General features: G+C 49.9%; 3 protein-coding genes and 1 pseudogene across 8 annotated transcripts in view; 2 read left to right on the forward strand and 2 right to left on the reverse strand.

Moving 5' to 3' along the window:
- The window catches only part of LOC119842653, a 1,040,433-nt pseudogene that overhangs the window by 276,824 nt on the left and 735,724 nt on the right, over positions 1–27,885 (reverse strand).
- Positions 91–4,264, forward strand: LOC122456619. 6 transcript variants are annotated; one of them, XR_006275603.1, is made up of 4 exons: positions 91–454; positions 1,609–1,683; positions 1,817–1,978; positions 2,631–3,370. XR_006275603.1 is itself a non-coding variant. In XM_043497123.1 (3 exons), the coding sequence occupies exons 1-3, from the start codon at positions 148–150 to the stop codon at positions 2,792–2,794; spliced, it is 633 nt and encodes a 210-aa protein (XP_043353058.1). In that variant the 5' UTR covers positions 91–147; the 3' UTR covers positions 2,795–4,264. The 6 variants fall into 6 exon arrangements, 2 of the variants coding, with proteins under 2 accessions (XP_043353058.1, XP_043353060.1); XR_006275604.1 differs by having other exon boundaries at positions 204–586; XR_006275606.1 differs by lacking the exon at positions 91–454 and adding an exon at positions 572–586 and having other exon boundaries at positions 1,619–1,683.
- The window catches only part of LOC119843280 (zinc finger protein 585A-like), a 30,232-nt gene continuing 5,343 nt past the window's right edge, over positions 2,997–27,885 (reverse strand). Inside the window, exons 4-5 of the mRNA XM_038372415.2 lie at positions 25,180–27,737; positions 2,997–7,293 (exon numbers count right to left, since the gene is read on the reverse strand). Coding sequence (XP_038228343.1) covers positions 6,358–7,293; positions 25,180–27,737 — 3,494 coding nt within the window. The 3' untranslated portion in view covers positions 2,997–6,357. The remainder of the gene's footprint in view (positions 7,294–25,179; positions 27,738–27,885) is intronic.
- On the forward strand, positions 19,032–21,554 carry LOC122456601 (zinc finger protein 197-like). The gene is made up of 2 exons (XM_043496979.1): positions 19,032–19,441; positions 19,886–21,554. The coding sequence occupies exons 1-2, from the start codon at positions 19,303–19,305 to the stop codon at positions 20,860–20,862; spliced, it is 1,116 nt and encodes a 371-aa protein (XP_043352914.1). The 5' UTR covers positions 19,032–19,302; the 3' UTR covers positions 20,863–21,554.

Below are 27,885 nucleotides of genomic sequence, written 5' to 3' on the forward strand. Positions count from 1 at the left end.
GAGGAAACAGGTGGATGAGAACAGAACTGATGAAGCTGGACTAGACGAGGCTATTAACACGAATGGGGGGGGGAGTGCGAATGTTAGTTGGAGCGGACCTGTGTGAAAACTGCTCCGGTGAGGTCTGGCGGAGAGCAGGTTGATTCGATGGCGTCCGGCTCTGTTTTACATAAAGCCCCGGTGGGCGGGGGAGCGAGCGCAGTAGTTAGAATGAGCGGGGAGCGGTGGGGTCTTTTGGCCGCGGTAGGGGAGCGGCTGGCGGCTATTGCCCGCAGCGCGGTGGCGGCGGGAGTCGAGCTGCGAGCCGCGTTGCAGGAGGAAGGACCAGCAGCGGAGCCCGAAGGCGGCCAGGTGCTGCAGCCGGAGAAGAGTGGGGCGAGCTCGTCCGTATTGGTTAGGCTGGGTGAGCTCAGGTTGAAACCGCTGAGGAGTGGGGGCGCAGACCGGGGCCCAGGTACTTAAAGAGGGTCGGGGAAAACTCGGGGGGGTTCTGGGGATCAGGGTACAGTGAAATACACGATAGAGGCAGCTGAGTAGGGTAGAGCTGTCTAGATCGCTAGGGGAGTTTTAAAGGAAACGTGGTTTGGTAAGTGTTGCTCCTCTTTATTCTGCTCATCAGTACTATTCTAGATCGATTGTCATCTTGGGTTTAGTTTGTTTTATTTATCTTTGGTTCTTTATTTTTTTGCAGTTAGGATCAGCCTTTCACCAAACACCTATGAGCTTCATTCTGTGTGGTTTTTTTCTTACTTTTTTTTGGGGGGGGGGAGGATAGAAGTGGGTTGTCTTCTGTTCTTTGATGTTGTTTTGTAAGGAAACATCCTGATTTTTCTGCTCCTAGGGATTTACTGCCTAGGTGGGGTTTCATGATATTTTTTGGGTACTAAATAAAAATGTATTGAAAGTAGACTGGGGATTCTCAAACTTCACTGCTCCACAACCCCTTTCTGACAACAAACATTTCTATGTGACCCCCAGGAGAGGGGACTGAAGCCTGAGCCCACCCAATCTTGGCTGCTGTGGGGAAGGGGACAAAGTCCCAGGGGTTCAGCCCCAGGGTGCCTATAAGCTGAGCCCCGCGGCCTAGGGCTGAAGCCCTCAGGCTTATGCTTTGGCCCTGGGCAGTGGATAGGGTTGCCAACCCACCAGGATTAGCCTGGAGTCTCTAGGAATTAAAGATGAATCTTTAATTAAAGATTATGTCATGTGATGACATCTCCAGGAATGTATCCAAACAAAATTGGTGACCCTAATGGTGGGGATTGGGCTTCAACCCTGTGCCCCAGCAAGCCTAAGTCAGCTCTGGTGACCCCATTAAAATGGGTCCTGACCCACAGTTTGAGAACCACTGAGGTAGACAATCGGGGACTCTTGGTTCTGAGCTGTGGGGTGGAGATTCTGGAATAAGAGCTGTTCCAGGTCCATGGATTAGTATGGTTGGTGTTCAGGAGTTTAGTACCTTATTCCTGTCTCCCGTTTTTGCTTTGCACACGTTTCTGTTTGTTTGTAATAGAAGCATATAGTGCTGTAAGTCGCACTTTTGATTATAATGGGCCTTGAGGGAGCCTTCCTAAATAGATTTTGTTTCCACACACAAAAAATTCTAAGTTTGTTACAGCCCAGGAGAACTAGAAGGAATTGGCAGCTCAGCATCTGATCAGTGAGAGTCCAGTGTATTCGAAGGTACAATACTCTTCAGTATGTGATTTGCTTTGTAGTGATTGCTCCCTGAAAAAAAATAGTTTGGCTGCTGTAGAGCCTTGTTTTGACTGCTGTGGATTCTCTAACAAGTGTCTCGGCTTGGGTTTCCTTGCAGCCCACAGGTCTGCTAAGCAGGAAGATGATAAAAGCAAGTCCCAAGAGGAACTTATCCCAGCAACCACTACTGCACCCCAGCAGTGGGAGGAGGTGTTTGCCTTGGAGGCTCCCTCTACCATCCAGCAAGACGGGAACCAAGATATGGGCATGTTGGCACTAGGTGAGCTGCACAAAAAACTGAATTTATGCTGTTTTAAGGGGTTCAGATTAACGGAAGGAGGACAAGGAAGTGCAGCTACTCCTGTCTGCTGAAAGCAAAGTGAGAACGCTTGCTCTATTTGTAGTCCAGTAGTCTCTAGACTAGAGGCGCTGATTATGACCCTCCTTTGCTAGTTGCTATACAAACAACAAAAAGATGGTTTCTGCCTCTAGGTGCTTTCAAATTAAGTAGAAGATAAGGTTGGTAGTGGAGCAAAAAGGACTGGTAAGTGACTACAAGCTGAGAAGATTATGATCAGTGTGGGCCCGGATCTCTGGCCAAACTGCTTTTTCCCATGATGCACTAGTCTTCCATCATGGGAATCCTGTGCTGTGGTGCATCATGGGAAAAGTAGCTTGACTCATAAAGGAGAATGGGGATAGGAGAAAACTGAACTACAACTCCCCTGAGGCACTGGCAGCATTTCTAAATCCAAGTAGTTTGGTTCTTGACTTTTTGTCAAAAATTACAGGGAGGGAGGAGCCCGTTTTCCAATGAGCTCTACAAGGGGTGTGTGTTTCTTTCACTAAACAGTAACATATTCTACTAGATTTTATTTGGCAAAGGGGAAACTTGTGTTCTATTGGATATGGGTATTCTTCCTTTTGTTTAGAAACTATTGTGAAAAACCAGGAGGCAATGAGGTCGCTGATGGCTGAGCTGGTGCAAAGCATGGGCGCTGTGGAGCAGAGGATCTGTAACATAGAGCAAGAGATGGGGCTGATCACTAGATTCACCCAGGAGCTAAATGAATTGGGTGAAGACAACTGGACTTGAAAGTGCTTATGACTTGCCCTGGGTCAGGTACAAAACTAACTGTCCTGTTCCACATTTCACTACAGCCCCCATGGCCGTTGTTCTGGGATATAATTTGTGAAGCATCTAGAGAAGTTGTTAACCAGTTCTTATGGGAGTGAGGCAGCTAAGATGTAGAGTGATTTTGCAAAAGCACTTACCTTAACAGATTAATCAGTTTTTAAAGATGTGTGCAGGTTTCAGAAATGCTGAAATCTCCATTCTCTGCATTGGTAGACTTAGAAGCCTCTACGTTGTAGAGCTTCGGAGTAAGTTGCTTCTCCTTTTCCCAAGTTGCCAAAATATTGATGGGTTCCCTAACAAAGCTTGTTGTCCCCAAAGCAAAACCATTCCCTCACTGGGTAGATTATTCTTCCTCTCACATAGGCATCAACTGATCTGGTCTCTTGGCATGCTGCCTCAGTCTAAATATCCTGATGCACAATGAACAAACAGTGGGCTGCATTAAAGGAACAAATCTAGTTATCTTCTCATGAACTTCTGCAGATTGTGGTTGTATTTATAATAAAGGAAGCTTTTAGTCTCCTACCAATAACACACGAGGGATTTGTGCGTGTTCCAGCTCTGTTAACTACTTTCACATTTGCTTAAAGATCCCTACAAATGGATACCTGAAAATAAAGCAGTGGCCGTTAATCTCTATTTGATCTGGGGCTCTGTTCAGTTTTTTAGCATTCAGGCGTGGAATGTAGATGCACCTGAAATGCTTATGGGGGTGAAATATTCAATTATGCTGGATTGGAAGGCTGGATTATTTTTTTGTTTGACTGTAAATCAGTTCAAGCAGCCTTGGCATATACCAGTGTAACAGACTTTCACTGCTACTACATGTTTTAGTCTGTATTTCCACTAATACCTTCTCTGCTTCTGGTAACCTGAATTGTTTATAGCAGATCAAATACTAGTTAAAATTTCTTGGTCAGTAACTGATTTTTGGGAATTTGTAAAACATGCTAGTCCATTGATATTAGGCCAGTGATAGAAGTAGCTGATGAATTTAAAACAATAAAATATATGAGATAAATTAATTGCTTTATTATTAAACCATATTTAATGAGGTCTAGGGGCACAGATCAGCTGGTGTAAATTTTCATGGCTTAATGTAGCTCTGGTAGCCTATACTAAGTGAGGATCTGCCCTAGTGTCTTAAGAACACATGTTTAAAAAAAGGCTTGTTTTAGACGTAAGTCCCAGTCTCTGGTTTCTCTAAGAGAAAGTTTGGTATGGGTGGTTCTGAAGAGGAGCGGGGGCTGGTGGTTCTTGCCTGGCAGAAAAGTCTGCACTTTTCTATTTATCTGAATGTATTTATTCCCTTTCTCCTGTTCTGATGCTTTTGGACAGAAAGTGCTCTGTGTTTTACGTTTGCATAACTAAATTGGACAATGATTACGTTCACTGCACCTTAGTAAATGTTCAGCTGATGGAAAAAAATTGAGTCATTTGATTTCTCTCTCGCGCTTCATAGCAAGCAAAGTAGATTCTTGGGGTGCAACAGCCCCTGCTGTTCTGTAATTCCTACCAACAGGAGGTAACCCCACTGCCATTGACTGGGTAGAAGTAGTCATGGCATCAGTTGGGGTATGTGACATTTAAGACTTGCTTGCTTGGGAAGCTATGGCACTATAGGCTAAGGTGTGAATTTAAACCAGTGTAGTTAAATTGGTATAAATCCCTGTGTGGACACTTTTATACCAGAATAAGTGTTGGCAGTTACACTGATGTAGTTAAATTGGTGTAACTTCCTGTCCAGACAAACCCTAAGGCAAAAAGTCCAGCTAAACAACTGCTGAAAATTGAAATTTTCAGTAAGTTCTGTAGTTTAAGCCCATTAAGTCAATGAGCCCTGGTGCATAATTTTGTGTGTAGCCAGTGAAGAGTTAAGAACCTTCATGAAAACATCATTGTCCAGTAGATATATTCAGGACTGACAGAGCCAGGTCTTCCAGTGATTTCATAGATACTAAGGTCAGAAGGGACCATTCTAATCATCTAGTCTGACCTCCTGCCCAACACCCTACACTGAACCATTCCAATCTTCAATCTCTGTCAAATTCGGGCTTTAAATTCTATTCTATTCAGGTTCTCGTATCATAAATGTAGAGTGCCGTCCACTTCATTTCACTTGTCCTCTCCCCCAGCAAAGGACTCTGGACAGATGGAAAACCCAGTTCAGTACTTTTATTGCTGAGGCCAGTCACAAATTAATCATGCTACTCTGTATTATCCAGCCCCACTCCTCACCATCCCCACCCAGTGCAGCAAGGTGACATCAAACTAGAGGGCCAGATTTCTGCGGGTATGTCTACACAGCAGCTTGACATCCATGGCTGGCCTATGCTGGCTGGTTTAGACTGCGAGGCTATTTTATTGCTGTGTAGACTTAGACTTCTGGGCTCAGGATGGAGCCTGGGCTCTAGGACCCTGATGAGTGGGAGGGTCCCAGAGCTCAGGCCCCAGCCTGAGCCCAGAAGACTACACAGCAATGAAACGGTCCTATGAGCCTGAGTTGGGTGTTTTGCAACTGTGTAGACATACCCTGAGAAGACCTGGGATGGGGAGAGAGCTAGGGCTAGCTGGTGGTGATGGTGGGTGGGATTAGTAAAGCAGATGAGTCCCTCACCCCAGGAAATTGCTCTTGCTAAGGGAGTGAGCCTAGGGCACCTTCAGTTTTAAAGTTGCCTGAAGGGGGGATGAGACTTGGAGCATTGATTAAGCATCCAACTTCTGCATTGGGGAGGCAGTGCTGGGGATGGAATTGAGCCTAATTTCCTACCCACCTCCGATAGCAAAGGGGGCAGCCCAGGGAATGAATCTGCCCTGGAGAGGAGAGGGATGTTGAGTCCCAGAAGAGTGAACAACCAAGGTTGCGGGTATTTTCTCTTCTCCATCCTATGCTTAGCCTGCAGGGCTGCAGCAAGGTCTCAGTGGCCGACCAGAGTCACAAATCAGCTAGAGGTGGGCTGCTGCTACATTGGGACCCACCCAGTGGGAGGAGCTGAATGTCACCAATATCACTCCCATCAGTCAGGGTTATACCCGCATGGAGTCTCTGAAGTGTCATAAGCTGACCTGAGCAACATTTTTTTGTTGAGAACTTCTTTTCTCTGTGAAAAATGCAGATCCACTAACTTCAAAATGTTTTGCAATTTTTTCTGTTTCATTGAATTGTTCCAGCTGATCCCTTCACCCCCACCACGCAAAAAATCTGGAAGCCAAAATATTCAACATCTTCAAATCAAAATTATTTTTGGTTTTGACCTTTCCTTCCATTTAATTTTAAAAAGGATGTTAAAGCTGTTCCGGATCTTGATGAAAGATTTCATGTAGCACAAAAGAGTTCAACTCAAGATGATTTTTATTTTAAACTTTTCCATCCCCCCCAAAAAATTTTTGAAACATTGTGTTTTGGGGGCACTCAACATGATTTTTGAATTGCCACCTCACTGAAAAAGCCCTTACCTGCCCTGTTCCAGTCATAAGTGCTGAGCTCCAAGCAAAGCTTTACCAGTAGCTAGGGGGTGGCATTAACAAGGTTTCTCTTGCAGGTGGATCCTCTGATGCTTAATGAGGGCAGAGCTGTCCCCAAAGCTTCTCCCGCAGTCAGGGCAGTGATAGGGCCTCTCTCCCGAGTGGGTTCTCCAATGCTGAACCAGGTGCGAGTTCTGATTGAAGCTTTTCCCACACTCAGGGCATTTATAGGGTCGCTCTCCTGTATGAGTCCGGCAATGGGTGGTCAGGGACGAACGCGCCGTGAAGCCCTTCCCGCAGTCAGCACACTTGTAGGGTCTCTCCCCGGTGTGGACCCGGCAGTGCTGGGCCAGATGGGACCTCACCGTGAATCCTTTCCCGCACTCAATGCATTTGTAGGGTCGCTCGCCCGTGTGAGTCCGGCTGTGCTGAGAGAGGTGGGTGCTGCGGGCAAATCGTTTCCCACACTCTGGGCATTTGTAGGGTTTCTGGCCCCTGTGGGTACCCTGATGCTCCAGGAGGTTGGAGCTGACATTGAAGCTCTTCCCGCAGTCAGGGCATTTGTAGGGCCGCTCCCCTTTGTGCAGCCGCTGGTGGGCAATCAGGGCTGAGCTCTCATTGAAGCTCCTCTCGCACTCGGTGCATTTGTAGGGCTTTTGCCCCGTGTGGATCCTCTGATGTTTAATGAGGTTGGAGCTGACGTTAAAGCTCTTCCCGCAATTGGTGCATTTATAGGGTTTCTCTCCAGAGTGGATCCGCTGATGCACCACCAGGACTGAGCTGACCCGGAAGCTCTTCCCGCATTCAGGGCATTTGTAGGGGCGCTCGCCTGTGTGGCTCCTCTGATGTGCTACCAGGCGGGAACTGACCCCAAAGCCCTTCCCGCAGTCAGTGCAGCGATAGGGTTCCTCTCCTGAGTGTGTCCCCCGGTGCTGGGTCAGGTGAGCCAGCTGCGTGAAGCCTCTCCCACAGTCAGGGCATATGTAGGGGCGCTCCCCTGTGTGGATCCTCAGGTGGGCGCTAAGGGTCGAGCTCCGGTTGAAGGTTTTCCCACAGTCGGGGCATTGGTGGCATTTCTCTCCCTTGCAGGTGCTCCACTGGACATCAGGTTGGGCACTCTCGACAAAGCCTTCCCTAGACCCATTACCTTCCCCTTCTCTCTGCTGCCCCCAGAGTTGCCTTACATCTCCTCCTTGGGGAAAAGATTTATCCTCTCTCCCCCCTGGAAGATTTCCTTCCTCCTCTTTCTCCCACACACCCTGACTCTCACTGGCTTCTCTCAGGCAAATGTGCCCCTCTGCTTTCTTAGCTTCTGTTGACTCAGGGCTTCCCCACAGCAGATTTGCCTCCTCATTCACACTTGTTGCCATCCCTGGTTTACGGAGAGAATCCACATACAAGACATTCCCCGCCAACTGGGGGAGGAAGAGGAGGAAAAAACCCCAATTCCTGTGTGGAATTCTCTGCCCTGTGCTACGCAGGTCAGGTTAGATGATCCCTTCTGGCTTTAGAATCTGTTATACCGAGATAATGTATTGGGGAACTTGGAAAAAAACACCCCCCAGTCCTTCACCGGAGGGGACCCATCCTGCTTTGCTTCCCTTCCCATCTCAATAGGCAGAGCGAGAGTTGGTAGCTGCTTTCAGGCAGAAAGGGTAAAAAGCCCCCGGCAACATTTGCCCTGAAGCTAGGACAGGTGGTGGTTTCAACACCTGTCAGGGATGGTCTAGATAATACTTAGCCCTGCCATGAGTGCAGGGGACTGAACTAGATGATCTCTCGAGGTCCTTTCCAGTTCTATAATGAGCTACCTGAGAAGGGCAGACCTGGAAAAGCTCACAAGGGCTCAATGCGAATCCCAGTGCTGGCCTGCTCTCCCAGATGGTCTCTGAGCTGGTTTAACTGGTTCTTCACCTGGGCTGGTGCCTCCCCTGGAGATCCAATGCCCACAGCTCTTCCCCTGGCTCCATGCAGATCAGGTCAGGTTTAAGGATGGGGAATCCTGCTCAGGGGGGAGAGAGAACAGGCAAGATCAGGGTTGGTTACAGATTCCTGGGGTTCATTACATAGAATGTGCAGGGATTTTAAGCCCCGCCCCTATGTTTGCCAGAGAGAACATGCAACATGAAGCAGATGGAAAACGCCCATGGAGATTCCCTTTGGCAAAGCGTAGCATGTGGGTGCTGATGTACAATGGTCCACGTAAGGGATTCAGGGATTGCGACACACAGTTGGGAGTTAGTGATTCAGCCCAGCACAAGGATTAAATCTCTTGGTCATATCTAACTCCTCCCCACCCACCCCCGATCGATTAGAGATCCCTCGAAGCCTGGCCTACTGCTCTCCCTGGGTATGGCCTTGAAGGAAAAAAGAGGTGTGTTCTTAACGGGGGTTAAAACAGCAGTGCAAATGCAGCAACTCGGCCTTTGACTGGGGTTAGCAGTTCAAGTTGCACCCCAGGCTTCAGGAACAGGATGTTCTCCGTTGCCGTTACCCATAGGAACGGTAAACAAGCTATGTTTGACTAGAGTCATGCTTGAAAACTGGTTTCCCTTTTGTGTTCTGGGAGTGTATAACACCATATAGCTACCCAGTTAACCCAAAAGTATCAGAGAGAGAGAGAGAGAGAGAGAGAGATGGTTGGGTTTTAATTGAATTTTGGTGGTCATTTGAAATCGAGTGAATCCAAATTAAGAACACAACTCTTTTTTGCAGTGGAGACATACCCTCAGTGCCTCGGGTTGTTAAAAGGAATTTCCCCCCACCCCCAACACTCAAATGCCATGATTTGCTTCTCCCTTTACTCTCTGTTCACACCAACTTCAATGGAACCACTCCAAGGCTTGGTCTACACTTAAGAGTTAGCTTGGTGTAGCTTTGTTGGTCAGGGGTGTGGGGAAAAAAAACCCTATGCCAACCTAACACACTGTGTAGACACAGCTGTCAATGGAAGAATGCTTCTGGTGATGTAGTGTGGGAAGGGGGGGGTTCCTACACTGACGGAAAACTCCCTTCCATTGTTACAGGCTGCATCTATACTACAGGGTTACTGCATCTATACTACAGGGTTTAGCTACAACGATGTAGTCTAGATATATCCCTAATTTACATCAGTGCAGTTGAGATCAGAATCAGGCCCCAAGTACTACACAGGCCCAGCCTGTGTAAAGACTTGTCTATATTAGAGTTAGTTAATTGATTGCTAATTAGCACAACATTATTAACATAGTTGTAAAGGCTATCCCTTATGGGCACTTCCCAGAATACAAACTTAATATGGTGTAGGCTGCTAGTGTGCTGAGAACACCACCAATCATGCTGACCGCTTTTGTCTCATTGTTTCCTTGTATTTGTCTGTCTGTCTCTTGTCTTATATGCTGGCCTAGCCTACACTGGAAGAAGTGTACCAGATAATTCTTCTAGGATAAGCGTCTCCACACAGGAAACTATTCTGGGGTATCTATTCTGGTTAAATTCCTCATGTAGACAAACTCTTAACCACAGCCTGCTGACCTGATACTGATCACATCTTGTCCCTGTCTGCACTGACTACAAAATAGTCCAAGATCATGTTCTAACAGTGCCCTAAGACAAGTTTGGGGGACCTTGGGGCAGGGTACTACCTGCTGAGGGGTCTCTCCAGACCAAGTCAGATCATGCACTAGACCAAGAGTTTTCTTGTTAAGAACCCTCAAAGGGCAACATCTGCAATGACAAGATGATGTTCCAAGGCAGGTGCATACCTAGTACAAGTCGCCACCTGGCCATGTATCTATCCCCCCTTCTTTTCTCTGTGTCGATGCAGAATTGATCCCCGCATCCGAGGAAGTGTTTGGAGAAATCAGGGGCTGCACAAAAGTTAAGGTGATTCGATTCAGCTTCTCTGCAGCTTCCTTTCTTCCCCCCAGCATTCGGAGTGACTCTTAGCTATTAATAGGATCCCATTGCCCTCGTATACAAGCACCTCACAAACTTTAATGCATTGACAGGGCTTACATTCAGCTGGAGCTGACCGGAACAGAGCTCTGGTAATTATTTTCAAACCAGTGGGAGTCCCAGCACCTCCCATGGGACTAAAGGCTCGACCCCCACCCCAGCACCTTCCGTGGAGCAGAAGCCCTGGGGCTCTGAGAAATACTCTGAGAATTTAGGCCCTGTGCAGTTCCCACTGCTACACCCCTGGGAGGTGGGCAAGATTTGTAAAGGAATTTAGGCATCTAAAATTCCCAAGGTCACATGCAGCCTATGACGGAGCAGGGAATTCCTGAGCCCCAAACTGGTGCTGTAACCACTGGACCACCCTTCCTTGTGTCCTAATTCTCCTCCTTTCTCTGCTCCCCCTAATCTTAGGAACCGCTGGATCAAATGTCCCCAGATTCACACTGCTAACTCTACCCTCAGCCCTCATGATGCACAGTGATTTTCAAGAAACCTGAGCACATGTGGATTTTAGGGCACTTTGAAAAATGAGCTCTTTGACAAAACCATCTAGCCACATATGACCCAACTCTGCCTGTACATGTGACCCGGCCTGCTCCACGGCCTCTGTTCATCTGTCTCCTGCCTGTCGACCTCTCAGATTGCAAATTCACTGGAGCCACGATTTGTGCCATGCTACATCGGAGGGGCTTGTACGCTAGGCACTGTACAAACTCTGGCCCTGATCCTGGAAAGACTCGCGAAAAGAAAGGCAGCAGATTTCCATTGATTTCAACAAGCACACCTCGCCTGAATTAACAGATGCTGGGGCCAGGGTCTTCACAGAAGTAGGGCTGGAGTTTATGTGGTGCCTCCCACAATAGAGCCCTAACTGACCATAGCACAAATAATTCAAACGGTAGCTTACCACCTTCCTTGCCACTGGGAGGAGAGAGAAAAAGGACACATTTTCTCTGATGCTTTATGCGTTTGTGCAGGTAGGGTAACCAGGTGTCCTGATTTTTATAGGGACAATCCTGATTTTGGGGGTTTTCTCCTATACTGGCACCTATTACCCGCACACTCCCATCCCAGTTTTTCACACTTGCTAGCTGGTCACCTGATGTGCAGTGCTTAGACACCAAGGAGATAATCGCTGGAGAGCTGTGGGTCTCAACCTGTGGGCTGCTGACAGCCAATCAGCACACAGCTGTGACCCATGTGACATTCTCGGGGCCATACAGGTAGTATATATATAGTGTGGATGTGGCTCACTTAAAGTAACACACAGAGAGCTGCATATACAGCCCACAGTGGTAAATAGGTTGAGATCCACTGCTCTAGAGGGGTGGTACACAGATAAATTAGCAGACTAGGATCTATGGAAAATAATTATAGAGTGATGGATTTGTCATCACCAATCAATAAGGATTTAGAGAAAAACACAAGTGAAAGGATTGAGGAGTTGGGAACCTCTCTCCCCATTTATGGCTCCTGCTCTGGTCTCTCCTCCCCCTTGACTGGGGAGGCTAATTTATAATGAAAGAGGTGCAGGGATTCAAGCAGTTTTTTTACATGCATAACTGACGTGGCAAGCCCAGAGGTGCAGGGGCTATGAACTGCCAGGCCTGGAGGTGCCAGGGCTCTGAACTGCCAGGCCCAGAGGTGCCGTGCCGGGGCTCTGAACTGCCAGGCCCAGAGGTGCCAGGGCTCACCCCAGCGCAAATTAAGCACTGGCTGACCCATTCCCATGGCTCTTCGCTTGCGGGACTGGGAATGTGTGTCGGTGACGGCTGCAGATCTGGGACTGGCAGAGATAAGGGGGTGGGGGAATGAGATGGGGAGTCACTTTCCTGCCTGGCCCCAGCCCTTCCCCCCAAGTCCTTCCCCATCACCTGCAGGCTCCGGCTCAGGAGCTGGTGTCGGAAGAGCCCAGGGGCTGGTTCCAGCCACTGGAGAAAGTCCCCACCCGGGCTGGGCACAGAGGGGGCTTGGATGAAGGTCTCCCCCTGGCCCACAGCCCACTGAGGGGGCAGCAGCTGCTCAGCTCGCAGCTGCATCCGTGTCAGCCAGGAAACTTGTGCTGAACAGAGGAGAAAGAGAGACAAGGAGCGAGGGAGCCGCCTCCCCTTAGCACAGCCAGAGCCCTCTGGTGGGGACAGCTTTGGAGCTGCAGACAGAAACCCTAATGCTGTGGAAGTAGGGATTGGTTTCAGAGTAGCAGCCCTGTTAGTCTGTATTCGCAAAAAGAAAAGGAGGACTTGTGGCACCTTAGAGACTAACAAATTTATTAGAGCATAAGCTTTCGTGAGCTACAGCTCACTTCATCGGAGCATTTGGTGGAAAATACAGAGGGGAGATTGATATACACACACAGAGAACATGAAACAATGGATTTTATCATACACACTGTAAGGAGAGTGATCACTTAAGATGAGCCATCACCAGCGGGGGGGGGGGGGGGGAGGAAAACCTTTCATGGTGACAAGCAAGGTAAGCTATATCCAGCAGTTAGCAAGAACAATTGAGGAACAGTGGGGGGTGGGGGGGAGAAATAACATGGGGAAAGTTTTACTTTGTGTAATGACTCATCCATTCCCAGTCTCTATTCAAGCCTGAATTAATTGTATCCAGTTTGCAAATTAATTCCAATTTAGCAGTCTCTCGTTGGAGTCTGTTTTTGAAGTTTTTTTCTTGAAGGATAGCCACCCTCAGGTCTGTAATCGAGTGACCGGAGAGATTGAAGTGTTCTCCAACTGGTTTTTGAATGTTATAATTCTTGACGTCTGATTTGTGTCCATTTATTCTTTTACGTAGAGACTGTCCAGTTTGACCAATGTACATGGTAGAGGGGCATTGCTGGCACATGATGGCATACAGACAGCTGCAGTGGCACAGGAGCTAGCAAACAGAGCTGTAAACGGGAGTTTGAGTGGGAGTTGGCAAGGGGAGTTTGTATTGTGCTTGTTTGGGGTTTGTTTTTGCTGGGGGGGGGTGGTCTTTTTGGTGTGACTTGTGTTTCCCAGATTAACAGGATTTAGGTGGGAAGGCGATGACAGATACGGAGGCAGCTGTGGGAGTGACTCCTGTAGTGAAAGACACATTGAGGATGACTGGATGTGGAAGCTGTGGTATGTACATGATCCTGGAGGGGGGACCTGGTAAGAGTTTTGTGTGCATGAAATGCCATCTGATAGAGCTGATGGAGGAAAAGATCCGAGGTTTGGAGATGCAGGTGGAAAATCTCGTTGAGTTTAGGAAGGGGTTTGGGCAGATGATGGAGCAAAGATATGAGGTATCTGAAGGGAAAAGCTCAGACTCACAGATGGAAGCAGGGCTGGGGAATTTTGAGGGGAGACTGGGTGAGGAAAGTGGTCAGTGGAAGCATGTGACTAAAAGAACCAGGCAGAGGAAAAGACGGGCTAATGAAGGAGAAATAGAGCTTAGGAACAGGTTTGCAGAGTTGGAAAATGAAGAAGGGGCTCAGCAGGTACTTGTTGAAGGTGGAAGGGTAAGGAAGAAGAGAAGAGAGGCTAGTCTTATAGGAAAAGCAGAAGAGTCAAGGAAGACTACACCAAATATGAGCCCCAGGAGGATACAGGATGGGATGAAGAGGATTATAAGGGAAAATAGGAATGGAAAGAACTTGCAGCCAGAGGGAACAGGGGAGAGACTGGAGAATAGCACTGTCACCAGGAAAAGGCAGGTCTATGTGATAGGGGACTCTTTATTGAGAAGAATAGACAGGCCTGTAACTAGAGCTGATCCAGAGAATAGAAGGGTGTGCTGTCTTCTGGGTGCTAAGATACGGGATGTAGACCTGAGGTTGAAGAGGATCCTAAAGGGAGCGGGAAAGAATCCCCTAATTATCCTTCATGTGGGAACAAATGATACGGCTAGATTCTCGCTGGAAAGTATTAAGGGAGACTATGCTAGGCTGGGGAAGACGCTTAAGGAAATTGAGGCTCAGGTGATCTTTAGTGGGATCCTTCCTGTTCCTAGAGAAGGGCAACAAAGGTGTGACAAGATTGACTGTCAACAGATGGCTTAGGCAGTGGTGCTATAAGGAGGGCTTGGGATGTATGGCCACTGGGAGGCATTCACGGACAGAGGACAGTTCTCTCGGGATGGACGTCATCTGAGTAGGGAAGGAAATAGACTTCTAGGATCGAGGCTGGCACAACTGATAAAGAGAGCTTTAAACTAGGAATTAGGGGGAGATGGTTGGGAGCTGTCCAGATAATCTCCACACCAGATTTTAACATTGAGAGGGAAGAAGATGAAGTAAGAAAGGATACAGCCGTGGGTAGGAGAATGTCTATAAGGAGCGAAGGCGGTGTGGATACTAGTCTAATAGGTTATACTGGCTGTAGAATGACTGTGCCTAATAGGGTGCAAAATGTGAGCGAGGCCAAACAGCAAAAATTAAGATGTTTGTACACCAGTGCAAGGAGCCTAGGTAACAAAATGGAGGAACTAGAGCTACTGGTGCAGGAAGTGAAACCGGATATTATAGGGATAACAGAAACATGGTGGAATAGTAGTCATGACTGGACTACAGGTATTGAAGGGTATGTGCTGTTTAGGAAAGACAGAAATAAAGGTAAAGGTGGTGGAGTAGCATTGTATATCAATGATGAGGTAGAATGTAAAGAAATAAGAAGCGATGCAATGGATAAGACAGAGTCCGTCTGGGCAAAAATTACATTGGGGAAGAAAACTAGTAAAGCCCCTCCTACGATAGTGCTTGGGGTGTGCTATAGACCTCCGGGATCTACTTTGGATATGGATAGAGCCCTTTTTAATGTTTTTAATAAAGTAAATACTAATGGAAACTGTGTGATCATGGGAGACTTTAACTTCCCAGATATAGACTGGAGGACCAGTGCTAGTAATAATAATAGGGCTCAGATTTTCCTAGATGCGATAGCTGATGGATTCCTTCATCAAGTAGTTGCTGAACCGACTAGAGGGGATGCCATTTTAGATTTAATTTTGGTGAGTAGCGAGGACCTCATAGAAGAAATGGTTGTAGGGGACAATCTTGGCTCATGAGCTAATTCAGTTCAAACTAAATGGAAGGATTAACAAAAATAAATCTGCAACTCGAGTTTTTGATTTCAAAAGGGCTGACTTTCAAAAATTAAGGAAATTAGTTAGGGAAGTGGATTGGACTGAAGAACTTATGGATCTAAAGGTAGAGGAGGCCTGGGATTACTTTAAATCAAAGCTGCAGAAGCTATCGGAAGCCTGTATCCCAAGAAAGGGGAAAAAATTCATAGGAAGGAGTTGTAGACCAAGCTGGATGAGCAAGCATCTAAGGGAGGTGATTAAGAAGAAGCAGAAAGCATACAGGGAGTGGAAGATGGCAGAGATCAGCAAGGAAAGCTACCTAATTGAGGTCAGAACATGTAGGGATAAAGTGAGACAGGCTAAAAGTCGAGTAGAGTTGGACCTTGCAAAGGGAATTAAAACCAATAGTAAAAGGTTCTATAGCCATATAAATAAGAAGAAAACTAAGGAAGAAGAAGTGGGGCCGCTAAACACTGAGGATGGAGTGGAGGTTAAAGATAATCTAGGCATGGCCCAATATCTAAACAAATACTTTGCCTCAGTTTTTAATAAGGCTAAAGAGGATCTTGGGGATAATGGTAGCATGACAAATGGGAATGAGGATATGGAGGTAGATATTACCATATCTGAGGTAGAAGCGAAACTCAAACAGCTTAATGGGACTAAATCGGGGGGCCCAGATAATCTTCATCCAAGAATATTAAAGGAATTGGCACCTGAAATTGCAAGCCCATTAGCAAGAATTTTTAATGAATCTGTAAACTCAGGAGTAGAACCGAATGATTGGAGAATTGCTAATATAGTTCCTATTTTTAAGAAAGGAAAAAAAAGTGATCCGGGTAACTACAGGCCAGTTAGTTTGACATCTGTAGTATGCAAGGTCCTGGAAAAAATTTTGAAGGAGAAATTAGTTAAGGACATTGAAGTCAATGGTAAATGGGACAAAATACAACATGGTTTTACAAAAGGTAGATCGTGCCAAACCAACCTGATATCCTTTTTTGAAAAAGTAACAGATTTTTTAGATAAAGGAAATGCAGTGGATCTAATTTACCTAGATTTCAGTAAGGCATTTGATACCGTGCCACATGGGGAATTATTAGTTAAATTGGAGAAGATGGGGATCAATATGAACATTAAAAGGTGGATAAGGAATTGGTTAAAGGGGAGACTGCAACGGGTCCTACTGAAAGGAGAACTGTCAGGTTGGAGGGAGGTTACCAGTGGAGTTCCTCAGGGATTGGTTTTGGGACCAGTCTTATTTAATCTTTTTATTACTGACCTTGGCACAAAAAGTGGGAGTGTGCTAATAAAGTTTGCAGATGATACAAAGCTGGGAGGTATTGCCAATTCAGAGAAGGATCGGGATATTATACAGGAGGATCTGGATGACCTTGTAAACTGCAGTAATAGTAATAGGATGAAATTTAATAGTGAGAAGTGTAAGGTTATGCATTTAGGGATTAATAACAAGAATTTTAGTTATAAGTTGGGGACGCATCAATTAGAAGTAATGGAAGAGGAGAAGGACCTTGGAGTATTGGTTGATCATAGGATGACTATGAGCTGCCAATGTGATATGGCTGTGAAAAAAGCGAATGCGGTTTTGGGATGCATCAGGAGAGGCATTTCCAGTAGGGATAAGGAGGTTTTAGTACCATTATACAAGGCACTGGTGAGACCTCACCTAGAATACTGTGTGCAGTTCTGGTCTCTCATGTTTAAAAAGGATGAATTCAAACTGGAGCAGGTACAGAGAAGGGCTACTAGGATGATCCAAGGAATGGAAAACTTGTCTTATGAAAGGAGACTTAAGGAGCTTGGCTTGTTTAGCCTAACTAAAAGAAGGTTGAGGGGAGATATGATTGCTCTCTATAAATATATCAGAGGGATAAATACAGGAGAGGGAGAGGAATTATTTCAGCTCAGCCCCAATGTGGACACAAGAACAAATGGGTATAAGCTGGCCACCAGGAAGTTTAGACTTGAAATTAGACGAAGGTTTTTAACCATCAGAGGAGTGAAGTTTTGGAATAGCCTTCCAAGGGAAGCAGTGGGGGCAAAAGATCTATCTGGCTTTAAGATTCTACTCGATAAGTTTATGGAGGAGATGGTATGATGGGATAATGGGATTTTGGTAAATAATTGATCTTTAAATATTCAGGGTAAATAGGACTAATCCCCTGAGATGGGATATTAGATGGCTGGGATCTGAGTTACTACAGAAAATTCTTTCCTGGGTATCTGGCTGGTGAATCTTGCCCATATGCTCAGGGTTTAGCTCATCGCCATATTTGGGGTCGGGAAGGAATTTTCCTCCAGGGCAGATTGGAGAGGCCCTGGAGGTTTTTTGCCTTCCTCTGTAGCATGGGGCATGGGTGACTTGAGGGAGGCTTCTCTGCTCCTTGAAGTCTTTAAACCATGATTTAAGGACTTCAATAGCTCAGACATAGGTGAGGTTTTTTGTAGGAGTGGGTGGGTGAGATTCTGTGGCCTGCGCTGTGCAGGAGGTCGGACTAGATGATCAGAATGGTCCCTTCTGACCTTAGTATCTATGAATCTATATATCACATTGGTGGATGCGCAAGTGAACGAGCCTCTGATAGTGTGGCTGATGTGATTAGGCCCTATGATGGTGTCCCCTGAATAGATATGTGGACAGAGTTGGCAACGGGCTTTGTTGCAAGGATAGGTTCCTGGGTTAGTGGTTCTGGTGTGTGGTTACTGGTGAGTATTTGCTTCAGGTTGGGGGGCTGTCTGTAAGCAAGGACTGGCCTGTCTCCCAAGATCTGTGAGAGTGATGGGTTGTCCTTCAGGATAAGTTGTAGATCCTTGATGATGCGTTGGAGAGGTTTTAGTTGGGGGCTGAAGGTGATGGCTAGTGGCGTTCTGTTATTTTCTTTGTTGGGCCTGTCCTGTAGTAGGTGACTTCTGGGTCAGGACACACTGAACTTTTTCCCCCCTTTGATCAGAATTGTGTCCTCACTTAGGGGTCAGTTCTGTGAACACTCACATACAGATTGATTCTAAGCATGTCAAGAGTCCCACATGCAGGCTAAACCTCTTAGCCTTTGTTCTGAGCAGGGGCTGTGGAGGTAGGGAGAATTATGTTTTGCCATTTTAAGAATGTTGTCAGAGTTTGACCAATTCCAGCGCCTTTGGGGATGGAAATTTTACATTTGATGGAGAGAGAATTCCTAGGTCAGGTGCTTTCCTCTCTGTCATCTGGTGAAAATTTGTTTGGATGCAGATTTGTTATGAGAGTTGAGTGAATGTCTCTTGAGCGGTTTCAGAGTAGCAGCCGTGTTAGTCTGTATTCGCAAAAAGAAAAGGAGTACTTGTGGCACCTTAGAGACTAACAAATTTATTAGAGCATAAGCTTTCGTGAGCTACAGCTCACTTCATCGGATGCATTTGGTCTTGAGCGGGAACACAGATTATTTCCGCCCTTGGTAAGGTTTGTTTCCTCATGGAGGAGCTGAGCCCGGTAACGCACACACCCATTTGTTTGGGACTGTGCGAACGGTCCCATTAACGTTGTTAAATTTAAGGAGTTTGAAAATATCTCAGTCCTGGTGTGGGAGCGGTATTGTGCTGAAATAAAAAGACACAGGCTGGGATCTTTAAATTCAGGAGCCTAAATTTAGTCTCCTGAATCCATATTCAGGCACCTGGGTAAATAGCCTATTATCAAAAACTCTGGGCACTCAGAACTGAACCCCAGTGATGTCCACTTGGGACTTGTAAAAAACAGGATTCTTATTCAGGATATGGCTCGAGGAGACGAACTTTAGGATGATATTTTAAGCAATCACATCTCGTGCATTACATCCGAACAGCACAGTCTAGAATTTTTGTCTGCAGGGAGCGTGCAAAAGGGAAATGGGTGCAAAATGGACTAAAGCCGCTGCTGAAACTTCCCCATTTGCGCTTCTTGCCGAACAGGCTGCAGAAGAAAGTCTATGTTTCACTCCAGGTTGTCTGTTCCTCCTTGAGGGCAGGAAAAGGGAATGGCTGCAGCAAAAGCAGTGACCTTCGAGGAGGTGGCTGTGTATTTCACCACGGAGGAGTGGGCTCTTCTGGACCCCGCTCAGAGAGCCCTCTATAGGGACGTCATGCAGGAGAATTATGAGAATGTGACCTGGCTGGGTAAGTCACCATGAGCATTTCCCACCTATTCGGGTTGCAGGTCCTCGCCGGCCAACATAGGGCTGGGATCTTCCCAGTATTGTCTGTGTAACGAGGAAACCAGGAATCTGTAACCAGCCCTGATCGCTCCTGTTCTCTCTTCCCCTGGGCAAGATTCCCCATCCCTAAACCTGACCTGATCTCCCGCATGGAGCGAAAGGAATAGCTGTGGGTGCATCAAGCAGGTATTCCCTCCCTTCCCCCATCCTCTGTGCCATGGTATCGATGCTGAAGCACGTTAATTGCCAGCTGTGGGGAGAAGTTTGGGGCAGATTCCGCTACTGACTGTTCAGCTGATCCAAAAGCTTCTGCCTGTGTGACAAACCCTTGCCGATCCCCTTTCCACAGGGCCCCTCCCTCCCTAGCACAGGGCGTGACTCATGCAGGGTTCTCTCCTTCCCCCAGCAGGTGATGGGACGGCCAGTGAGACCCAGGAGGAGAATCCCCAGCAGGGAGGCCCTGAGTCAGCAGAACCACATGGGAGGTTTGCAGGAAGGTCCCAGGGGAACATTTGCCAGGGAGGAGCTAGCGCGAGTCAGGGCAGGTCGGAGGAGCAGTGGGAAAACCTGCTCGGGGAGAGAGAGGGTAAATCCTCTCCTGAAGAGGGATGTTTCAAGAAACTCAAAGAGCTCCTGGATCTTAAGGGGAAGCACAACAGAGGGACGGGAAAAGCAAGCGCTGAACGTGGGCAGGGCTCACAAGAGATGCTCCATCTGAGAACCCACCTGGAAGAGGCATCCCATAGATGTGGGGAAAGCCCCCAGCAAAACTCGGTGCCTCCACAATATCAGAGCGTAGCCCTCGCCATCCAGCAGAGAATCTTCTTGAGGCAGAAACCTTGTCAGTGCCCCGACTGCTGGAGAAGTTTTGTTCGGCGGTCAACCCTCATGGCACATCAGAGGTTCCACATGGAAGAGAGGCCCTACAAATGCCCTGACCTTCAGAGGAACCCTTTCCAGTGTCCAGAATCCAGGAAATGCTTTGCCGAGAACTCGGCCCAGACGAAGCACCAGCAATTCCACCCCGGAGAGAGTCCCTACGCTTGCCAGGACTGCAGGAAAGGATTCAGCCTCGCGATGCACCGGAGGGTCCACACAGGCAAGCGCCCCTTTTTGTGTCCTGACTGTGGAATGGGCTTCAGCCAGAGAGCCAAGCTCACCGTGCACCAAAGGGCCCATGAGGGGGAGCGACCCAACTGCAGAAAAAGCTTCGGCCGGCGGGCAGCCCGGGAGGGCCCATTGCGGGGGAAAAGCCCTGTCTGTACCAGCTCTGGGAAAAGATTCGACGCCTCGGCCCTAATCGAGCACCGGCAGGGCACACGGGAGAGAGGCCCGACAAATGCCACGAGGGTGGGAAAAGCTTCAGCCGACGCTCCGACCTGACCCAGCGCTCTCCGGCCCCAGAAGAGAGGCCCAGCCCTGCGAAAACACCGGGTGGCGGAGAGACCTTACCACTGCCTCGACTGCAGCAGGACCTTCAGCAGACGCTCTAACCTGCTCGCCCACCAGCGTGGCCATATGGGCGAGCAGCCTACAGGTACTCATGCTGCGGGAAAGGCTTTGGCCTACGTTTCAACCTTGCAATGCATGGGAGAGTCCATGCCGGCAAACAATGCAATTCATGCCCCCACTGAGGCAGCAGCTTCAACCAGAGATCCGACCTTGTGGTGCACTGGAGACTCCACATCAATCAGTCTTCAGAAGAGCAGGCTGGAAAAGAGGGTTTTCTTTTGGGTTTTTTTTCCCCTCCATGGAAAATTTTAACTTTTCAGGGAAATTTCTAATGCTAAAACATTTTGGCCAACAACAGAAATATTTGCAGCGGTGCCTCATCGAAGTTGTGGTTCACGTATGCTCCCATTCTCCTCTCTAGGCCTGTCTCCCTGGTCACCTGCCTCTCCCATGATACACCATGGTCTCCCCTCTTGATTTCAATGGGACGTAGGCACTTCTTTGCATTATATTCTAGGCATACACGCCGAGATGTTCAATAAAAGCATAAATCTTCTCAGTGGAAGGTTGCCATGTAACACAACTACATTTCGTAGAATTCAGTATGCTCACACACCACAAACTGAAAACAGAGAGAGACAAAGCAGGCTGCTCTCTGAGACAGAGAGGAACAACTCACCCTTGCACTAAGCTGGCTTTCTCTGGACTGACTGTGACTGCTTGCTTTCCTAGAGCCCCTAGCCCACTTGCAAGACCAGAAACCCCCACCACATCTGAAGTGATAGCTTGCCCTCCCAGTGCAGTCCTTGATGCACCACAATCTGTATCTTGAGGTCCTTAGGAGCTGACAAAGAGCTTGCAGTTCAAAAGGCAAGAGGTAACAGCTGGATGAGGCAAACCAGCAGGTCAGATGGGGGGGGGGTGAGAAATCTAACGGGATGCACATGGTCCTCAGCCAGCTGGGAGCAGAGCTCACAGCTGCCAGGCTGCAGTCGCCTGTCTCCACCACGGCAGAGGAGAGGCGTGAGTCAGGGCGAGCCGGTGGCTTTGCAGATCAAGCCTGGGAACTTTTCCCCACTTGCGAGGGATGGCAGGAGACCAAACACAATTAAGAGAATTTTCTCCCCTCCAGGGAGAAAATTCAGGGGCTGGCTGCTAACAACCGCCTGGGGGTTCCACTGACTGATACAGCCACTGTAAGCAGGTGCGTAGCCCAGTAGGGAGGGGGACTAAACCCGGGCTTTTGTGTCGCCAGGTGGAACCTCACCTGGCTTCCTGCCAGGTGGGACAGGTTGGATTGACTTTACATTTGATTGATTTTACATTTGATTCAGCCCCTACCACCCTGAAATGCTGCGGCTGACCGTACCCAGGAAGGAACCTGCATGAGACAAGCCCCACCCAATGGGCTGGGAATCCAAATGCCCCCCACAGCCACTATCACTGAAGCCAGAGTGTGAAGAAGACTTTGTCACTCCACTGGGCATCCCCTTTATCTGCCTTGTCCTGCATGGGGATGACAGACTGTCTGCCCCCATCCACCATGCACACCCCCCTCACAAGAGGATAATTAAAGTCTCATCTGGGATCAGTGCCCCTAACCCTGCAGAAACCAGTCTTTTCCTGGGAGAGCAGCTTCCAGTAGAGAAGGGGTTAACACGACACCCCATAACCACAGCAGCTGATTTCTTAACTCCCGCTGAACCCTGATCCCGGGATTTCCTTGAGTAGCGGGGTCGCAGTGTCTCCTCCCCCCAGTGGATCTGTGCTTTTCCATCCCCTTAGAAAGGCTGGCAGCTGGGGTGGCCCCATGGGCTTGTTTCTGCCTGAAATGAGCCAGGCTGTGGGCTGCGAGTTGGGGGTGGGGGGTCATTGGGGTCCTCACACTCCTGGAGTCCTGTGCCCTAAAGGAAGAGGGGTCACCCCAATGGGCCTGGGTTGGGCTGAAACGGGACCTCTGGGAAATTCTCCCTGGGATCGGAGTCTTGAAGCCTGGATCCTGGCTGGGCTCAGCCCTTCCAACCCCGCAGGGCCCTAGGACCCTAGGTCCAAGACTGAGAGATTTGTGTGTAGACGGAAGGGGGGTTGGGGCTCAAACCTGAGTCTGCACCAGGGCTTCCATTGCAGTGTAGAGACAGCACTAAGGATCCACTTGGGTGCATGTTTCGTTGCTCCTCTAGGCCAAGTGAAGAGCACCAGCTGCAGGCTTCTTGCATAGCGCCAAGCTCCCCATGAGTTCCCATCCTCCTCATGCTCCGTGTACCCTCATTCCCCCGTGCCAGGAAATCTGAATGCACCCCCTATCCCGGGTCTCTGGAGGCTCCACACCCCCTTCCTGCCATTCCCATAGGCAGACAAATGCCATCCAGTCAAACCTTAGACCGCGCTGTGCTCGGCCAATTAAGGGCCCACCCGGCCATCATGGAGGTCAGCACCAGAACAGGAACGGAGCCCAGCTGTCCTGGGCCCAGCCCAACGTCCTGACCACCAGACCCTGCGGCTTAGTCCTCAATGTGACGCCCCATCTTCTCCACTTGGTTATCCATCCCTTCCCTGATCCCTGCTGCCGCCCGCCACCTCCCAGGGGAGTTAATTAGAGCACCGAGGAGCCCATCTCATGGAGTAGCACCCCACTGCGCTAGGTGCTGTACAGGCACAAAACAAAGAGCCCCCACCCCCAAAGGGACAGCAGTCAAAGAGCTAGCTGTCGCAGCTCGGGGCAACTGCACCTGTCTTGCCCCTTAGCAGTTTGGCAAGGGCCCCCGCATTCAACCTTCTTTCCCCCGCCAGCCCCTGTCTTGGGTCCGCATCTCTCTCCCTTCTGACTGGGATGTTCCCAGGCATAGGTGCCGATTCTGTGGGTGCTCCAAGACTCAAGCAGGGCCGGATTAGACTTTTATGGGCCCTGGCGCCCTGCCCCTCTTCCGCCCCTTCCCCTGAGGCCCCAGCCCCTGCTCCGCTCCTTTCCCCCACAGCTCTGCCCCACTCAGCCTCTGACCCCACCCACCGCTCACACGGAGTGGGAGGGGCAGAGAGAAGCACCCACTGGCAAACCAAAAGCCAGAGCTTGTGTTCCCAGGCCGAATGCTTCCCTATGTAATTCCCAGAAAAGACAGACTGCCTAACATGCACGGCGGGCATAATCCGCCAGGGGAGGCTGCTGCCGAACGCCAGTTACAGGGTTTGGCAGGGGACGTTTTTGCTTATTATTATGCCCTATGCAGGTTCGGGGGTGGAGGAGGAATGTGCTATTCAGCTTCCTGGGTTCATCAGCAATCGCCCAGGACTCCAGAGAGATTACTGATGAACCTGGCCGCCCCGGGAACCTGCATGGCGCCTGTCAAAAGCTCAGGTTCTTCGTCCAGAAGAGAAGAGACAAGAGCTTTTCCCCACGGGGCGGCTTGGGGTCTGGGGAGGTGTGGCCTGGGCGCTGGGGGGGGTGCTCAGGGCTCCTGCTGGCCCAGGGCTTCTCTGGCCACATGGTGGGGGAGGGGCTCCTCCGGGCCGGGGTGGGTGGAAGGGGCAGATGGGGGCTCCGCCCATGCTGCCTAAAGGGGCCTGCTTGCTTTCCCCCTCGGGGATCATACCCAATGGAATTGGCCAGCTATAAAAGGTACCGCACCGCACTCCCTGTGTAAGCCTATTTTATTCCACTGCAGAGGAAACAGTCAAACCAATCACAGAGCCCTGCACGCGTGCGAATAAGCTCCACGGATTTGACCCCCACTCTCATATGGGCTCTGGTGGGAGAAGTCCTTCAGAGCCCCACCCAAGGGGTCTCAGGGGCTTCAAGTTCATCATAGCTTTGGCTCACAACAAGCCCGCTTCTGCCACATTTAGTTCACCCTTTATACAGTCCAGGGGGTTGCTCAGCTGGAGTTTCCAGGTGCGGGTAATTAGCAGACAACTGGTTTCCCTCCCCAGGGCTTACCTGCCAAAGGGTGGCATGCACTTCCCTCGCCCGCAGGGATTTCCTGAAAATCCGCTTTACACCCATTGCAAAAAGTTCCTTCCAAGTGCTGCATATGTCCCAGCAGTTGTATTAATCCTGTCTTCTTGATAATGGAGTTCCAAACAATCCCACTGTAGCACAGAAACATTTGCATTTTTAACTCCATTTGCATAAACCCCAGAGGTGTTAAACAGAAATTCAGTAAGGTTTGTCCGGGATTTCATAGGTCATCACTGTAACGGTCTCACCTGTATCCAAGGGTAACAGCCAAGGGTATTGCCCAGCCCTTAATCAGCTGGCCCAGTGTGGACTCTCTGGTGAGCGGTGAGATTGGACCTCCGGCTGAAGCCCTTCCCGCACTCGGGACATGGGTAGGGTCGCTCGCCCGTGTGGACTCTCCGGTGAGTCGTGAGGCTGGAGCTCTGGCTGAAGCCCTTCCCGCAGTCGGGGCACACATAGGGTCGCTCGCCCGTGTGGACTCTCCGGTGCACCATCAGGTTGAAGCGTACGCTGAAGCCCTTCCCGCAGTCCAGGCACTTGTAGGGCTGCTCACCTGTGTGGTTACTCCGGTGGGCCAGCAGGTCTGTGCTCCGGCTGAACGTCCTGCCGCAGTCGAGGCAGCGGTAGGGTCTCTCTGCCACGTGGCGCTCCGGCAGGGCCGTGAGGTCCGTGCAGCTGCCCCCGTGGTCTTGGCCAGGTTTCTCTCCTGAGTGGACCCAGGCATGCTGGGCCAGGTTGGAGTGCTGGCGGAAGCTTTTCCCACACTCCTTGCATTTGTAGGGTCTCTCCCCGGTGTGGATCCGCCGGTGCTTGATCAAGGTGGAGCTCTCCGTGAATCTTCTCCCGCAGTCAGCACAGACATAGGGCTTTTCCCCAGAGTGTGTCCTCTGGTGCTGAACCAGGTGTGCCTGCCATTTGAAGCTTTTCCCGCACTCGGTGCACTGATAGGGCCGCTCCCCTGTGTGGGTGCGCTGGTGTTGGATCAGGGTGAAGGTGTCGCCGAAGTCCTTCCCGCAGTATGTGCAGATGCAGGGCCGTTCCCCGCAGTGGGTCCGGCTGTGCTTGGCCAGGTGGGCATTCTGGCTGAAGCTTTTCCCACACTCGGCGTATTTGTAGGGTCTGCCTCGCAGGTGGGTCCTCTCATGCTGCATCAGATGCGCCTTCTGGCTAAAGCTCTTCCCACACTCGATGCATTTGTAGGGTCTCTCGCCTGTGTGGCTCCGGTGGTGAGTGCTCAGGGCCGTTTTGGTTCTGAAGCCCTTCCCGCAGTTGGGACACGGGTAGGGTCGCTCACCCGTGTGGACTCTCCGGTGCAATTTGAGGTGGGAGTTCCGGCTGAAGCCCTTCCCGCAGTCGGGACACAGGTAGGGTCGCTCGCCCGTGTGGACTCTCCGGTGAGCCGTGAGGCTGGAGCTCTGGCTGAAGCCCTTCCCGCAGTCGGGGCACACGTAGGGTCGCTCGCCCGTGTGGACTCTCCGGTGCACCATCAGGTTGAAGCGTACGCTGAAGCCCTTCCCGCAGTCAGGGCACACATAGGGTCGCTCACTCGTGTGGACTCTCCGGTGCACCATCAGGTTGAAGCGTACGCCGAAGCCCTTCTCGCATGCCGAGCACTTGTAGGATTGCTCACCCGTGTGGGTGCTCCGGTGGGCCAGCAGGTCTGTGCTCCGGCTAAACGTCCTGCCGCAGTCAAGGCAACGGTAGGGTCTCTCCGCTGCGTGACTCTCCGGCAGGGCCATACCATCGGGTCCCTCCTCATGAGACAGGTATGAGTGCAGACGGACGCTTTCCCTACCCTCAGCACTTTGATGGAGTCTCTGCTCCGAGTGGCAGCGCTGGTGTTTGGTCAGGTTCCAGGTCTTGATGAAGCTCTTCCCACAGTCGGCACAGACGCAGGGCTTGACCCCAGCGTGGATCCCCTGGTGCCGCACCAGATGCAACCACTGCACGAAGCCTTTCCCACAGTCGGGGCACTTGTAGGGCCACTCTGCCATGTGGGATTTCTGGTGCCAGAGGAGGAGGGCCTTGCTGGGGAAACATTTCCTACACTTGGAGCATGCAAAAGGCTCCCCTGGGAAATGCGTGGCCTGGTGCTCCAGGAGCTTGGACCTGACACGGAAGGCTTTCCCGCAAGTGAGGCATTTATAGGGGCACTTGCCAGAGTGGAGTCTCCGATGCCTCGTTAGGTTGGAGCTGTCAGCGAAGCCTTTCCCACAGTCGGGGCATTTATAGGGTCTCTCTCCCGTGTGGAGCCTCTGATGTGCAATGAGGGTCAACCTCCGATCAAAGCTTCTCCCACAGTCGGGGCACTGGCAGGGTTTCTGCCCCGAGAGGATTCTCTGCTGGATGGTGCGGGCTGCGCTGGGGCTGAAGCTTTTCCCATCCTTGTGCACCATCTGATGTCTCAGAAGATGTGATCTCCACCAGAAGGTTTTCCCACAGTGGAGACATCGATGGGGGATCCCACTCAGATGTTGTGGAGACGCCAAACTCTGCCGGGGGCTTCCCCTGCATCTGTGGGATGTGTCTTCTGCGGGGCTTCCTGGACAGAGCATCTCTCGTGAGCCTTGCCCACGTTCAGCGCCTGCATTTCCCATCTCTCTGTTGTGCTTCCCCTTAAGGTCCAGCAGCAATTTGAATTTCTTGAAACATCCCTCTTCAGGAGAGGATTTACCCTCTCTCTCCCCAGGCAGGTTTCCCCACTGCTCCTCCGACCTGCCCTGACTCGCGCTAGCTCCTCCCTGGCAAATGTTCCCCTGGGACCTTCCTGCAAACTTCCCATATGGTTCTGCTGACTCAGGGCCTCCCTGCTGGGGATTCTCCTCCTGGCTCTCACTGGCCGTCCCATCACCTGCTGGGGGAAGGAGAGAACCCAGCATGAGTCATGCCCTGTGCTAGGGAGGGAGGGGCCCTGGGGAAAGGGGATTGGCAAGGGTTTGTCACACAGGCAGAAGCTTTTGGATCAGCTGAACAGTCAGTAGCGGAATCTGCCCCAAACTCCT

Source organism: Dermochelys coriacea, chromosome 14 (genome assembly GCF_009764565.3).
Source record: "Dermochelys coriacea isolate rDerCor1 chromosome 14, rDerCor1.pri.v4, whole genome shotgun sequence".
Taxonomy (NCBI): domain Eukaryota; kingdom Metazoa; phylum Chordata; order Testudines; family Dermochelyidae; genus Dermochelys; species Dermochelys coriacea.

What these genes read in the sequence shown, in the direction of transcription:
- LOC122456601 (XM_043496979.1), top strand. Translation starts at nt 19,303, where the DNA reads ATGGCTGCAGCAAAAGCAGTGACCTTCGAGGAGGTGGCTGTGTATTTC. An exon ending in TGAGAATGTGACCTGGCTGG is followed by an intron (nt 19,442 to 19,885) that starts GTAAGTCACCAT and finishes TCCTTCCCCCAG; the next exon opens with CAGGTGATGGGACGGCCAGT.
- LOC122456619 (XM_043497123.1), top strand. Translation starts at nt 148, where the DNA reads ATGGCGTCCGGCTCTGTTTTACATAAAGCCCCGGTGGGCGGGGGAGCG. An exon ending in GGGCGCAGACCGGGGCCCAG is followed by an intron (nt 455 to 1,816) that starts GTACTTAAAGAG and finishes GTTTCCTTGCAG; the next exon opens with CCCACAGGTCTGCTAAGCAG. An exon ending in TATGGGCATGTTGGCACTAG is followed by an intron (nt 1,979 to 2,630) that starts GTGAGCTGCACA and finishes CCTTTTGTTTAG; the next exon opens with AAACTATTGTGAAAAACCAG.